A 12,724-nucleotide genomic window follows, 5' to 3' on the forward strand; every position below is an offset into this window, starting at 1 on the left:
TCAGAAAGATCACATTCACGGGGATGAAGCTATAATGAGTTCACGTTAACTTTGTATTTCACTGACTAAGGATTCTGGTTCAGTTTGCCTCAGTTGGAGAACTGCTGAGTTGCCGAACTGAATGATACGGCTTATATTTGTTTACCTGAAGTTTAAAAAAACCCTCTGCTCTTTAAAGGCAGCTAAAGCAGCAATGCAGTCCACACTGATAACACACCAGCAGAGCTTCGCTTAATAACTGCTTTTTGTGATGCAGCTCAAATCCCCCACAACAATTGAATCCCCGAGGATTATAATCAATGGTAAATTATGTGATGCTGTTAAAAACACCATGAGGGGGGATACGCTAACAATCAGCTCAGCTGGCTGTGTGGCAAAATATATCACTTCCAAACGACAAATAGCAATTATATAATATATTCTTCAGATGGCTAAATACCACGTTAAGCAGAGGTCATTTATTATGTTGTCTACCAGATGTTAAAGGAGGGATTCAAAGACTGACAAATTCAGTTCGGTTCCAAAACCACAACCGAACAGTGACGTGAGGGGCTTGGGGACGGTGTCATTAAGTTAATTTTATGTTCATCTTGTTTTTGCCCTTCTTCTTGGTCATTTTGTTACCATGACAACAGTCTCGCAGGACAGACCTCTAACTCATTTAGAAAGTCTGGTACATTTTGTTAATAAACATGGCCAAGAACTGCCTACTCAATTTGACGGACATGTCAGATGACCAACCACAAACCTTTCCCCATAGTCTTTCAGCCAACACATGGGTGTATCCCACCTACTTACTACTATGTGCTTCACCCAAAACTCTTGACTAAGTTTTACAGACAGCATTCTGTGAACGTTGTTAAACCATTGTCTATATTTTGCTGCAAAAAGCTCATTGTGTCATGGTGTTCAAAATTTTGTGAAGAAGTCCAGAGAGCCAGTCAGACTGCAACCTTCATGATCCTGAAGCTTGTGACCAGAAAAGTGCACCAAAAGACATCAAATGCTCTGTATTCAATGAGTGGAGCATCTGAGCCTGAGACCACCATGACAAGCAACTGCTATTAAAATACAAAGTGTGCATTTTGTTTTTAATTATTGTTGGAACATTTTGCAAAATTAAAAGTACAACTGGGAAGCAGAACTCTAAGGATAACAACAAACTGTATATGAGCTACACTGATAATGCTAACGCTTCTTTTGATCAGGTATACACCCAATAAAAAGCTGAAGGCAACAAAAACATGGATTTCTTATCTTGCAAATTACTGTTGCCTGTGACAATGTCTTTGTAGTGTGTAGCTTATAGACACTGAAGAATTTGACTACGGAGCATAACATCCTATATGTTCTCATAGCCAGAAGTACTAGGAAAGTCCGGAAGTATTTTTCAGTTTGCCCCTCTATGTAGAACCCTATAATAGAGTGTTTCTCCTTCAGAACGGGTTCCAAGTAGAACTCCTTAATAAGTGATGAACCTGTAACTACCTACATTAACCGTTAGTATTTTTCATCTCCGAAGTTATTATGATTTGCATCGTGCATTAGTAAACTCCCATCCCTGATTACATAACTAATTGTTCAGCTCTTAATCTGGTGGAACTGCAAGCCAAAATGAGGCAGATCAGAACTAAAGAACTGGTGATGTCAGGGGTTTGGATGAGGCATGATTTCATCATCATGGCACCAACATGAGCAATTTTGAAGACAGCCTTAGTTTTTCTTTTTGCCTTTTTTTTTTCTTGAACTACTAGAACAGCAAAATGGATAATGTATTAATTTTCCATTCCCCCATTAGTGTTTCCTTTTTTTCTTTCTGCCCTATTATAATGGCAAAATGGAAATTTCTAATGCCTAATTTCTACTTTTGCCAAAAAAAAACCCTGATCTTTGAGAATATAAGTAGCCCCCAGTTGGATACAGTGCTCCACTCACATGCCAATCACATGACTTCATGAAAAGCCACAGTGGCGCAGGTGGGACTATAATGAAGCTCCGACCGGAAAGTGCTAGAGTGCTGCTTAGAAACGGAGGCCGACTGTGGAGCGGTTATACGGAACTTAGCCTTTCCGTGGTCACACGTCAATTACACACGGCGTCCTGTCGGCTTTCCTAACGACTTTCACCTTTCCAGTGCTGCCTGGGCGCTGCGTGGCTGCATGAATTATGGAGGCAGGGGAAGAGTGAAGAACAAAGGGAAGCCCAGAGAGATGTCGATATGTGTCAGGTCATTAGACGACTGATTTCTGCGCATTATTACGCTCTCTATCATTCTTGCTCCTCCTTTTCCCCCTTATCTTTCTTCTTGGCATTAATAGAGAGAGAGAGAGAGAGAGAGAGAGAGAGAGACAGAGAGAGAGAGAGAGAGAAAGAGAGCAAAAGAGAGAGAGAGGTAGAGACAAGCCGTGACTCAGAAGAACCTCTGACATCTCACTGGATCCTAATCTGCTCTTTGATTTGCACCCGGCTCGTGACTCCTCTCATCGATCCCGAGGGAGTTGGATGCTGTGCTGAATTAGTCGGGCAGATGGAATCTGAGAGCTGTGGTGAAGAAAGAAAGGGGCGGAGACGACGGCGCTGGGTGGAATTGATCCGTTTTAATGACACTGAATGCCTGGGACTGTAATTATAGGGATACCTGACAGAATTCTGACAAATATTTACGTTCAACAAGAAAACGCATCAGCAAACGAGAAACACGTTTTGGGTCCCTTTTGAGCATGATTCCTTCCGTCACTCCTCTTTCCCTCCCTCTCTTTCTCTCCATCTCGCTCACACACTCGTCTCGTCCTCTCTGCATGTCATATTTTGAAGGAACTTGTCTCGTGGCTCGAAGATTATGAGGGGAAAGTGCTTGTATCAGCACGCCTCCCAAATCATAATAAATACTTAATGTGAGGCGAGGTCGACCTTTACGTGCTGTGGATTAGCATAAAAAAATTCCAAATGTAAAAAATGCCACGACGTCCGGCCCTGTTATAGGATTTGATTAAGTGAGATGTATGGTGTTCTGTGCTTATGCAAATCAAACATTCAGTGGTTCTGCCTGCTTGCAGCCACACATCCATTTTCTGCCGTGCTTATTAGTGAACACAGTGAAATAAATGCACGATCATAAATTCAGACTATATTGCAGACGTTGCGCATTGCGTCTCTACAACTCACCAAAACACGCTGCTCTCCGGTGAGGTCTGGCGAATCACAGAGCAGCTGAGACTCTGAGACGGTTAACAGACACGGGGTTTCTCCAATCATCACGGAATAATTCAAACGGGCATTCCCAGGGGCGGGAGGAATCAGGTTTTTACCCTAGTGTAAAGAAAACAGCGTATGTATTATCATTAAATACTATTAAACTTGGTTGTAAGATGGGAAACCAGAAATCAGAAAATTAAAAAATGAATGGTTACCTTGAGGATTATAGGAGATCCAGGCTTGACTTCCAGTATCCCAGCATTCCCGAGCGGGTCAAAGGTTGGGTTGGGATAATATGTAAAAGGAGTGCCATTGAGGACGAGGAGGGAGGACACGTGGTCCAGGATGAAGCCGAACTCGTCCGGATGAACGCCGATCTCGGGCACCTGGCGCTTTGTGTAGACAATAGGAGGAGCGAGGCAGGTCATGGTGGAGTCGTTTACCACTGTACACACCTGAAGGAGAACCAGAAAGATCGTTTATGGCTGATCTGGAGTGAGAGTAGTGCTAATCATATATCAGTTATAACTAGACAGTATTAGTTAAAGTTATAACTAGACAGTTGTTAATGTGTCATGGTTTCATGGTTAGTCGTGGTGTATGATCAGATGGTTACCACGCTGGTGACTTTTTCACTATACAGGGGATGCAACTGCCCTGAAAACTCTTTCGCTCTAATCCGTTACTGCTGTAACCACGTGACACTGCTACCTCTGCTGCCACTCCTGGCATATGTCTAACTTTCTCACATACGACATCTGTCAAACTCACTATCGCTAGTTAATTTGTTTTTCTTCACTACTTTCCTTGCAGCCATTCCATCTTTCAGCTTATGCAACAACATAAGTACTGCCGATGTAAAATTCACTCTCAAAAATATCCCAATAAAGAAGAACAACCAAGAGATTTGATTTTTTCCTATGTGGTTTTTGTTATATATCCACAAGGATGTGCAAAGGCTTCCCAATAATTTTTTCTTTTAGTTTTCACCACCAGCGTGTGCGTGTACTTCAGTCATTCCAGTGATTTGAGGCTAAACGACATTTGAATGAGGTCAAGTCTGTATGATGACAGCTATTCCTCCTACAACAGCGCCCATGTTTCATTCCTCAAGCTCGCTAAAGTTAGGCAAGCTACTGTACTTTGTTAATAAAACCGGGTCACTGACCATTTCACTACATAAAATTAAAATCCACTCTGATTTATCCACCTGAGTAGCATTACATCTTTAATATTACAACAGTTGCTTTGAATGACTGCTACTAGACATGCTTTATTACAGTTCATACTGAAGCATCGCATGATTTACTCTAACACATCTGGAATCGTGAGAAACTCTCCTGCCTCTATTTTCAACCATATTCATTTTCTTACATGAAATTAAAAGCTACTCTTTCCTGCTTTATGCCCTCCAGGTCTTTAATAAATGTAAAACACATGGAAGGTTAGTGATAATTAGCCTCCAAAACCCAGAAGGTCATTTCGGTGGTTTTCCTGTTGCAGAAATAGCCGGAGGGTGTGTGCTTACGTTCGTGGTCTCCACTCCGCCGTATTTGGCCCTGACTTTGGGCTCCTGGATGGTGAGCAGGTGTGTTCCAGTCACGGTCAGAGACGTGCTGCCGCTGAAGAGACGAGACAGAAGCTGTTGCTCATCTGCTCTTCAGATTTCACATTCTCTATGCACGTATGTAGGTACAGGATGTGTAAGTGTTTAAGTGTGTGTGCTGCGAGTTCTCACTTGATGATGCTCCAGTTGGGTTCGATGCTGAGGATGCTGGGATCCTCGGTGTAGATGTAACGCAGGTCGCTGCTGATTTCAGCTTTATCTATGAACAGCTTTATGGACGAGGCTCCTGAGCCCAACGCAGAGGCTGGGGTCACACACACAATCTCGTGCATCGTTCTCCTGTTTGAGGGAAACATAAGGAGTTCATAAGTTATGTATATTTTCCACACAAAAGCTGTTGAACTGATCTTATTTAATTAGAGAAACGGCGTTGGTCTCAATAATTGCAATACATTTTACTCAAGCTTAGTTTAAAAATAAATAAATAAATAAATAAAAAGGAGGCGTGGCTTTTGTGCCTGTCAGTCCCAATAAAAAGAGGCGTGGCCTCTGTGCCTCTCAGATCCAGGAAATGGAGGCAGAGTCTCTGTACCTGTGAGTTCCATGAAAGGAGGCATGGTCTTTGTGCCTGTCAGTATCAGTAAAGGAGGTGTGGCCTTTGTGGCTTTCAGTCCTAATAAAAAGGTGTGTGCTTTGTGGCTTTCAAGCACAACAGAAAAGAGGTGTGGCTTTGTGCCTGTCAGTATCAGTGAAGAAGACGTGGACTTTGTGCCCAAGTCTCAATAAAAAGAGGTGTGTCCTTTGTGCCTGTCAGTATCAGTGAAGGAGGTGTGGTCTTCATGATTGTCAGTATCAGTGAAGGAGGTGTGGTCTTTGTGATTGTCAGTATCAGTGAAGGAGGTGTGGTCTTTGTGATTGTCAGTATCAGTGAAGGAGGTGTGGTCTTTGTGCCTGTCAGTATCAGTGAAGGAGGTGTGGTCTTTGTGATTGTCAGTATCAGTGAAGGAGGTGTGGTCTTTGTGATTGTCAGTATCAGTGAAGGAGGTGTGGCCTTTGTGATTGTCAGTATCAGTGAAGGAGGTGTGGTCTTTGTGATTGTCAGTATCAGTGAAGGAGGTGTAGCCTTTGTCAGTAAAAGTGAAGGAGGTGTGGTCTTCATGACTGTCAGTATCAGTGAAGGAGGTGTGGCCTTTGTGGTTGTCAGTATCAGTGAAGGAGGTGTGGCCTTTGTCAGTAAAAGTGAAGGAGGTGTGGTCTTTGTGCCTCTCAGTATCAGTGAAGGAGGTGTGGTCTTCATGATTGTCAGTATCAGTGAAGGAGGTGTGGCCTTTGTGATTGTCAGTATCAGTGAAGGAGGTGTGGTCTTTGTGATTGTCAGTATCAGTGAAGGAGGTGTGGCCTTTGTGATTGTCAGTATCAGTGAAGGAGGTGTGGTCTTTGTGATTGTCAGTATCAGTGAAGGAGGTGTAGCCTTTGTCAGTAAAAGTGAAGGAGGTGTGGTCTTCATGACTGTCACTATCAGTGAAGGAGGTGTGGCCTTTGTGATTGTCAGTATCAGTGAAGGAGGTGTGGTCTTTGTGACTTTCAGTCCTAATAAAAAAAAGAGGTGTGGCTTTGTGCCTTGTCAGTATCAATGAAGGAGCTGTGGTCTTTGTGGCTGTCAGTATCAGTGAAGGAGGTGTGGCCTTTGTGGCTGTCAGTATCAGTGAAGGAGGTGTGGTCTTTGTGACTGTCAGTATCAGTGAAGGAGGTGTGGCCTTTGTGGCTGTCAGTATCAGTGAAGGAGGTGTGGTCTTTGTGACTGTCAGTATCAGTGAAGGAGGTGTGGTCTTTGTGGCTGTCAGTATCAGTGAAGGAGGTGTGGTCTTTGTGACTGTCAGTCCCAGTAAAAGGAGGCGTAGCCTCTCTGCCTGTCAGTCAGAAATAGAGACATGACTCCTCAAAGCTTCTTTTGGGATTGAAGCTATTAGCACAATATTGATTTATGTTGTATTGCGTATTTCACTGCGCTGTATCTCACTGACACTGCATTCTAAATGGTGTTGTATTGAGTCATTTTGCTTCAAATGTCCCTAATGACCCTAACTTGCTTCTAGCTGATTACACACATTATAGTCATGCTTTAAAAAAAAAAAAACTCATCCAAAAAATGAAATTTACACAATTTTCCTTTCATACCAAATGGAGTTGATCAGCCGAGATGAGCTCAGTGTCTAAGGTCTTTAGTTTTGTACTGGAGCTACAAGGCAAAAGTAGCTAACACATAAGAAAAGCTTATAACTACACTGTGCTAAATCAACTACACTTAGTAAAAGCATAAAGTTTAACCATTATCATCTGATTCGCTTCGAGTATAAAATTCCACCTGCAAGCCACATCTCCTTGCTCTGTGATGCTAGTCTGAGATCTGAGATACTGAATAATTCAACAGGATTTAACGTGAGTGTGTGACGTTGATGCTGAACTGGTGGCTGTAAGCATCGTTACACTCGTTAGCAACATTACCCCTTTAGCTCTAGTGCAAATCTAAAGCGCACCGAACGTGTCTCTGCTTAGCTCTGAAGGTTACATTGTGTACGTTTAATTTTTAGCCAGTGTAATCCTTTAATTGTGTGCTATTTTGTTTTCAGTGCTCAGCATTTGTGCTGGATTTTTTTTTTTTTTTTAACCACGCTGAACAAACTCCTTGTCCCTGACTGATGTCCTGAACTGCAGGAGGACGAGTCCACTCATGCAGGGCAGTGTGTGATTACATCCAGCCACGCAGCGGCGCCCCCGCGTTTAGCCCTGCTATGACATTTACTCTGACTGACACACAGCAGTATCAGTGTGGACTTCTTTTTGCTGTTTGGGCTCGTACTGTATATTTGTCTCATCATGACACGCAGCAGTGAGCTCGGGGAGTGTGAGCAGAGTGTGTTCTGGCTGTAAACAGACCGCAGAATGAGCAGTGTAGCCAATCCCCCTGGATGAACTCCTCACCTGACAAACACACATGTCTCCTGAGCCAGGAACACGGTGACAGCGCTTCCTGCGTCCAGATGCCGGCCGGAGATGGTCAGCCTGGTCCCTCCTGACACGGGCCCTTTATCCGGCTGCACACGATTGAAACTGGGCGTCTGTCGATAAACACACAAAGATCCAAGTTCCTGATACTGCAAATAAATTCGTATAACCTTGAAGAAGTTTCGTCATCACAACTGTATTTGAACATTAATTACTTAGAATATTTAAAGGCGTCCATATATTAATGAGTCTATAATATTATACAGCCACAGACAGAGTGAACATTAGAACAAGAGCTAAACTGTATTGTGTAAATCACGCTAGGTGAAAACTCTGTCGCTTTCTTAAGCACGTAAAATAACATGGAGGTAATATCATCATTTTTGTTACGTTGACGACATTTAGTTTTATTTTATGTCTTTTTTGCTATTTATTTAATTTGGTCTTCACACAGAAGTAGCTTTTTTCAGGTAATATTTCAAATTGATGACTTCTTCGTATTCACTATATATGCTCACTACATAGGGTATACCACTCAAGTTGTATCCTCTATATAGTGCACTTCATGTTAAATAGAACTCCATTTGAGATTTAGCAACATTTAGCAAGAGTGCCTCAAATATGCGCCTGTTAAAAGACATTAAGTACTTAGTATCCATTTTTTACGACTAATAAACAATACATAATCAGAAAAATGTGGAAAAAACAGCAATGATGAGCGATAGCGACTTTTTTCAGCTAAAAAGTTTTATCTAAACGTAGACTTGTATTAGGCAATTACAAGTAACACATGAAATCTTAAGCAATCAAATGCAGATTTTTTGTTTGCTGGAAAATGCGTTAATATTTTGAAAACTCAAACAGCATTTGAACAGTGAAATTGATTTTGAGCCCGAATGCACATGCAAACATACAACACACACGGTTCATATATCTGTAACGCCAGTCCTGCTAATTTCTGTAATGAAAACATTCTGGCTGCTCCCGTGTTGTGTGTTTAGATCATCTGTTTTGTGATTGCGGAGTGTGTGCGTGTGTGTTTGTATGTGTGTACGCCTACAGGCCTGTACATTTGTCCTTAATTAGTTGCCTGGCTGTAGTCCTGCCCTCAGTACAGCCTTGTGAATGAGTCTCTGCTATTCATTAAAACCCTCAAGAGTCAGCCAACTGTGTGTGTGTGTGTGTGTGTGTGTGTGTGTGTATGTTGTGTGTTTTTACTGTATGAGTTGTAACTATGTCTATACTCAGAGAAGAAACGTACAGGCCTAACATAAGTGATAACAGGAGCTAACCTGTCACTGTGACACTCCACAACATTAAATGTAACTGTAAACAGATAACAAGTACACTGTATGATTCGTAAATAAACAAACATTTGTAACTGTTGGCTGAGGAATAAAACACTGGGATGTGTGCAGGAAAATAATCAACTTTGGCTGTGTGTTGAGCCTCCTCACAACACTTGTTGACTGTTTTCCTATAACAGCACATCTCAAAGTGTTTTTATTCCGAATAGAATAGAACAGAATATTAGAACCACGCCCACTCAGCAAGTTCAGCTGGTTATTTTTATCATTATTATATATCTAATCTCCAGTTTAGTATCATGGTAACATTTTATATATTACACGTTATATTCCTTGGGAGTGTGTGTGTGTTTGTTTCTGTATTGCTTCCTGGCTTGGACTAATAGATTAAATGGCCCAATCATGCAAGGCAGCACTTAAATCTCAGCAGGGTGTGTGTGTGTGTGTGTGTGTGTGTGTGTGTGTGTGTGTGTTTTGTTTATCGTGCCTCTCTCTACATTACTTTCTTTCCCACTCAGCTGCTCAGTCACAGGAGCTCCACGGGAGACCTGATTGGCTAACAGATTAAGGAAGCAGGAATCCTATTGATTCTCAGGCTCTGAGTGTGCAATTTGATTGGCCCACAGCCCCAGGGAGGGGATCCTTATTGGCTAACTTTATCTCTTTATTTATTTATCTCTGTCTAGCATAATAAAGTGGAATTTGAGGTGAGGACATACCACGACATGTACACACTGAAATTGTGATCTCAGATTCACAATTGAAGATTTTGTTTAACTAATAATAATGTCATTTTGCACTGCTATTTATAAATGATAGATTTTTACATTTCTTAAGCTATCTGTTATCCGTGTAAAAATCTGCCATCTTAATGCAGGAATCATGTTCTTAATTTCCAATTCACTACATATACTCACTACATAGGATGTAATATAACACAGTGCTCTAAATGGCCTATAAAATTCCGTCTCAGACTCAGCCTTAGAAAAAATCAACAATAATGTTGAAAAGCATCTGTTTAGACAATAATGAGACAAGATACAGATTTAAAACAAAACAGTAGGCCATAAAAATAAAGCAGGCCATAAAGGATGTGAATTTATTCAGAACTATTTCCTACATCAGTGTCATTTGGCCAGAAATTTAAGTCAATGCGCACATCAGTACAAGTTTGATGGGTAAAAGTAGAACATCATGGTCTGTAATGTGCTTTATTATTATTTGTTTGAACCTTCTTATGTTGTATATGTAAAAATTGCTATTAAAAATGCAGAAAATGACATCTAAAACATCCCAATGTGGATTTTTTTTTTGTCTCTAAATACGTAAACATGAAAAAAAAATAGTATTCAAACATTGAAGTTCATTCTGACAGCCCTAATACCTGTAACTAAATAAAATAATACACTTCAAAATGTTAAAGAAATGATATACACCTGAACAACGCAAGAAAAAAATGCTACATGAGATGTCAAAAGTGTTACGTACCACAAATGCATAGGTCTGAGATGACTGAGTGCGATAATCAGCACTGCAGTCTCCGATACACAGCTCCACTGGACCGCCCGGGGGACTCGCCATGAGAGACTCCTCCATGTCACACACGATCCTGACAGACACAAACACACACACACATACTCGCTAGAACTCGCAAAACAGCACAGAAATGAAACAAGTTATAGAACAGGCATAGAACAATTCCATTTCTGATCTAGCATTAAGTGTGTCCAGTGCCTCCTTATAGCGTGTGTGTTATTTGTACTGTGACTGACTTTTAAGAGAATGTTGAGCATCTCATTTCATACACACTTTATCTAACGTCTCATTCAGACTACACACATTTCATCAGCACTTCAGCACAGATGACGCTACAGTGACAGATATTATAAACTGATGTTTTGTGGAGACTGGTAGCTGTGGTAGATGTCGTGTGTGTGTGTGTGTGTGTGTGTGTGTGTCACCTCTCAGCGCTGATGTATTCCTGTGCCACAGTGTTACAGCGAACGCCGGCCACACGCACGTGTGTGATCTCTCTCACCTGCAGCCCCAGGTTCTCACCCTCGATCGTCACCCGTGTGCCCCCCTCTTTAGGACCAGTCAAGGGCTGGATCTGCGCGCACACACACACACACACACACACACACACACACACACACACACACACACTTGTTAGAGCATTTTTCCACCAGACACTGTGGTATGGTACAGTAACAAATCCAAGATCAGACTTTTTGTCTGAACCAGAAAAAATATGGGTGGAGCTAGAAATACTGCAGATTGTTGATTGGTCAGTGCAACAATAATAGTATAATCATGAGTCACACTTGAACAGAAACAGTATGACTATGTTCCGAATCACATGCTATTATACAACAGTTAGTTCTGGTCCACTAATTTGATTGGTTGAGCAGTGCTCCAGGAGTGCCTGTATTTCCTATAACTGCACTGGGACGATTCACTGTGTGTATCACTCCGCTTGTCTGGGTTCACCACATAAAATTCCACTTCCTAGTTTGAAACGGTTACTACAGTAGTGTTAGCGACATCATCAGTGGACACGGCAAACGACACTTTTCAGGAATATAACTTGAATTAAAATCTGAAAGCTTGTCAGACGAAGATGTGAAGGAAGAAGGGACACAAATTAGACTGGAAGCACCTTTAACGGTAACGTACAAATCAACGCGAGCTAGCTAGCATAGAAAATAACTTTGTTGCTTATTATTGTGAATCGTACAGTCACTCTTGCTTCACTAACTATTTTGCATAAAGGTTATCTACGCAGGTTTTCTATCTATTTCACCCCGCCCACTTGATCTGATAAACATTTGCTTTGTTTTCTAGCTGTTCGTGAATACAAATGTCTTCCAGGTGCTTTGGTGTGAACACAGGGTCTTTTTTTATTATTACAGTGGGTATGTGTATATGTAGATGTGTATGTATGTATGTATGCGTGTGTGTTACCTTGGCAATGCGGGGATGGCTGCAGCGCACGTTGCGGCGGCCCTGGTGCATCCAGTTGTGTTCGGCCGAAGGGCAGTGCTGCTTCAGGAGACAGCGCTTATCTGCCAAACACCAGCCGCATTCGAACATGCTGTTTGCCTTCAGACACAGACCGCAGCTGTCCCTCTGAGCTTCACACTTATACAGGAGAGCTGTGTGGAGAGCACATCCAGCAACACCATCACACACACACACACCGAGAGAGTGAGAGAGAGGAGGGAGGGAAGGATAAAGTGTTGCACTCTTCTGGCTGGATGAAGGCAGGTCAGCAGTGGGAGTGGAGCCAGCAGCTCGCACTGAGTCGATAATTGAACTGTAAGGGTGAAAGCAGCCAAGGCAAAGCCCACGCTTACATTTACTGTACTCAGCTCGCTGCTCTGCCTTACACACACACACACACACACACACACACACACACATACACACACAGGCCCTTGCTCCCTGGGTAATTGCAATAAGCAGCCATGCTGGGGTAAGTGCAGGTGGTTGAGTTGGTGTGTATTGATTGGATGAGGCCAGAGAGCAGGAGGATGCTGGACACACCAGTCCCTACTACACACACACACACACACACACACACACACACACACACACACACAAAACCAATCACCTCCATCAGAAGAACCGTAGGAGGAGTTCAGATTTT

General features: G+C 42.2%; 1 protein-coding gene across 1 annotated transcript in view; it reads right to left on the reverse strand.

The window, feature by feature from the left end:
* Positions 1 to 12,724, reverse strand: part of plxna3 (plexin A3) — a 176,787-nt gene that overhangs the window by 23,297 nt on the left and 140,766 nt on the right. The window contains exons 12-19 of the mRNA XM_026928009.3: positions 12,040 to 12,230; positions 11,037 to 11,185; positions 10,564 to 10,684; positions 7,745 to 7,881; positions 4,934 to 5,101; positions 4,724 to 4,817; positions 3,411 to 3,650; positions 3,166 to 3,309 (exon numbers count right to left, since the gene is read on the reverse strand). Coding sequence (XP_026783810.3) covers positions 3,166 to 3,309; positions 3,411 to 3,650; positions 4,724 to 4,817; positions 4,934 to 5,101; positions 7,745 to 7,881; positions 10,564 to 10,684; positions 11,037 to 11,185; positions 12,040 to 12,230 — 1,244 coding nt within the window. The remainder of the gene's footprint in view (positions 1 to 3,165; positions 3,310 to 3,410; positions 3,651 to 4,723; positions 4,818 to 4,933; positions 5,102 to 7,744; positions 7,882 to 10,563; positions 10,685 to 11,036; positions 11,186 to 12,039; positions 12,231 to 12,724) is intronic.

The sequence above is a fragment of the Pangasianodon hypophthalmus genome, chromosome 8 (assembly GCF_027358585.1).
Source record: "Pangasianodon hypophthalmus isolate fPanHyp1 chromosome 8, fPanHyp1.pri, whole genome shotgun sequence".
NCBI lineage: Eukaryota > Metazoa > Chordata > Actinopteri > Siluriformes > Pangasiidae > Pangasianodon > Pangasianodon hypophthalmus.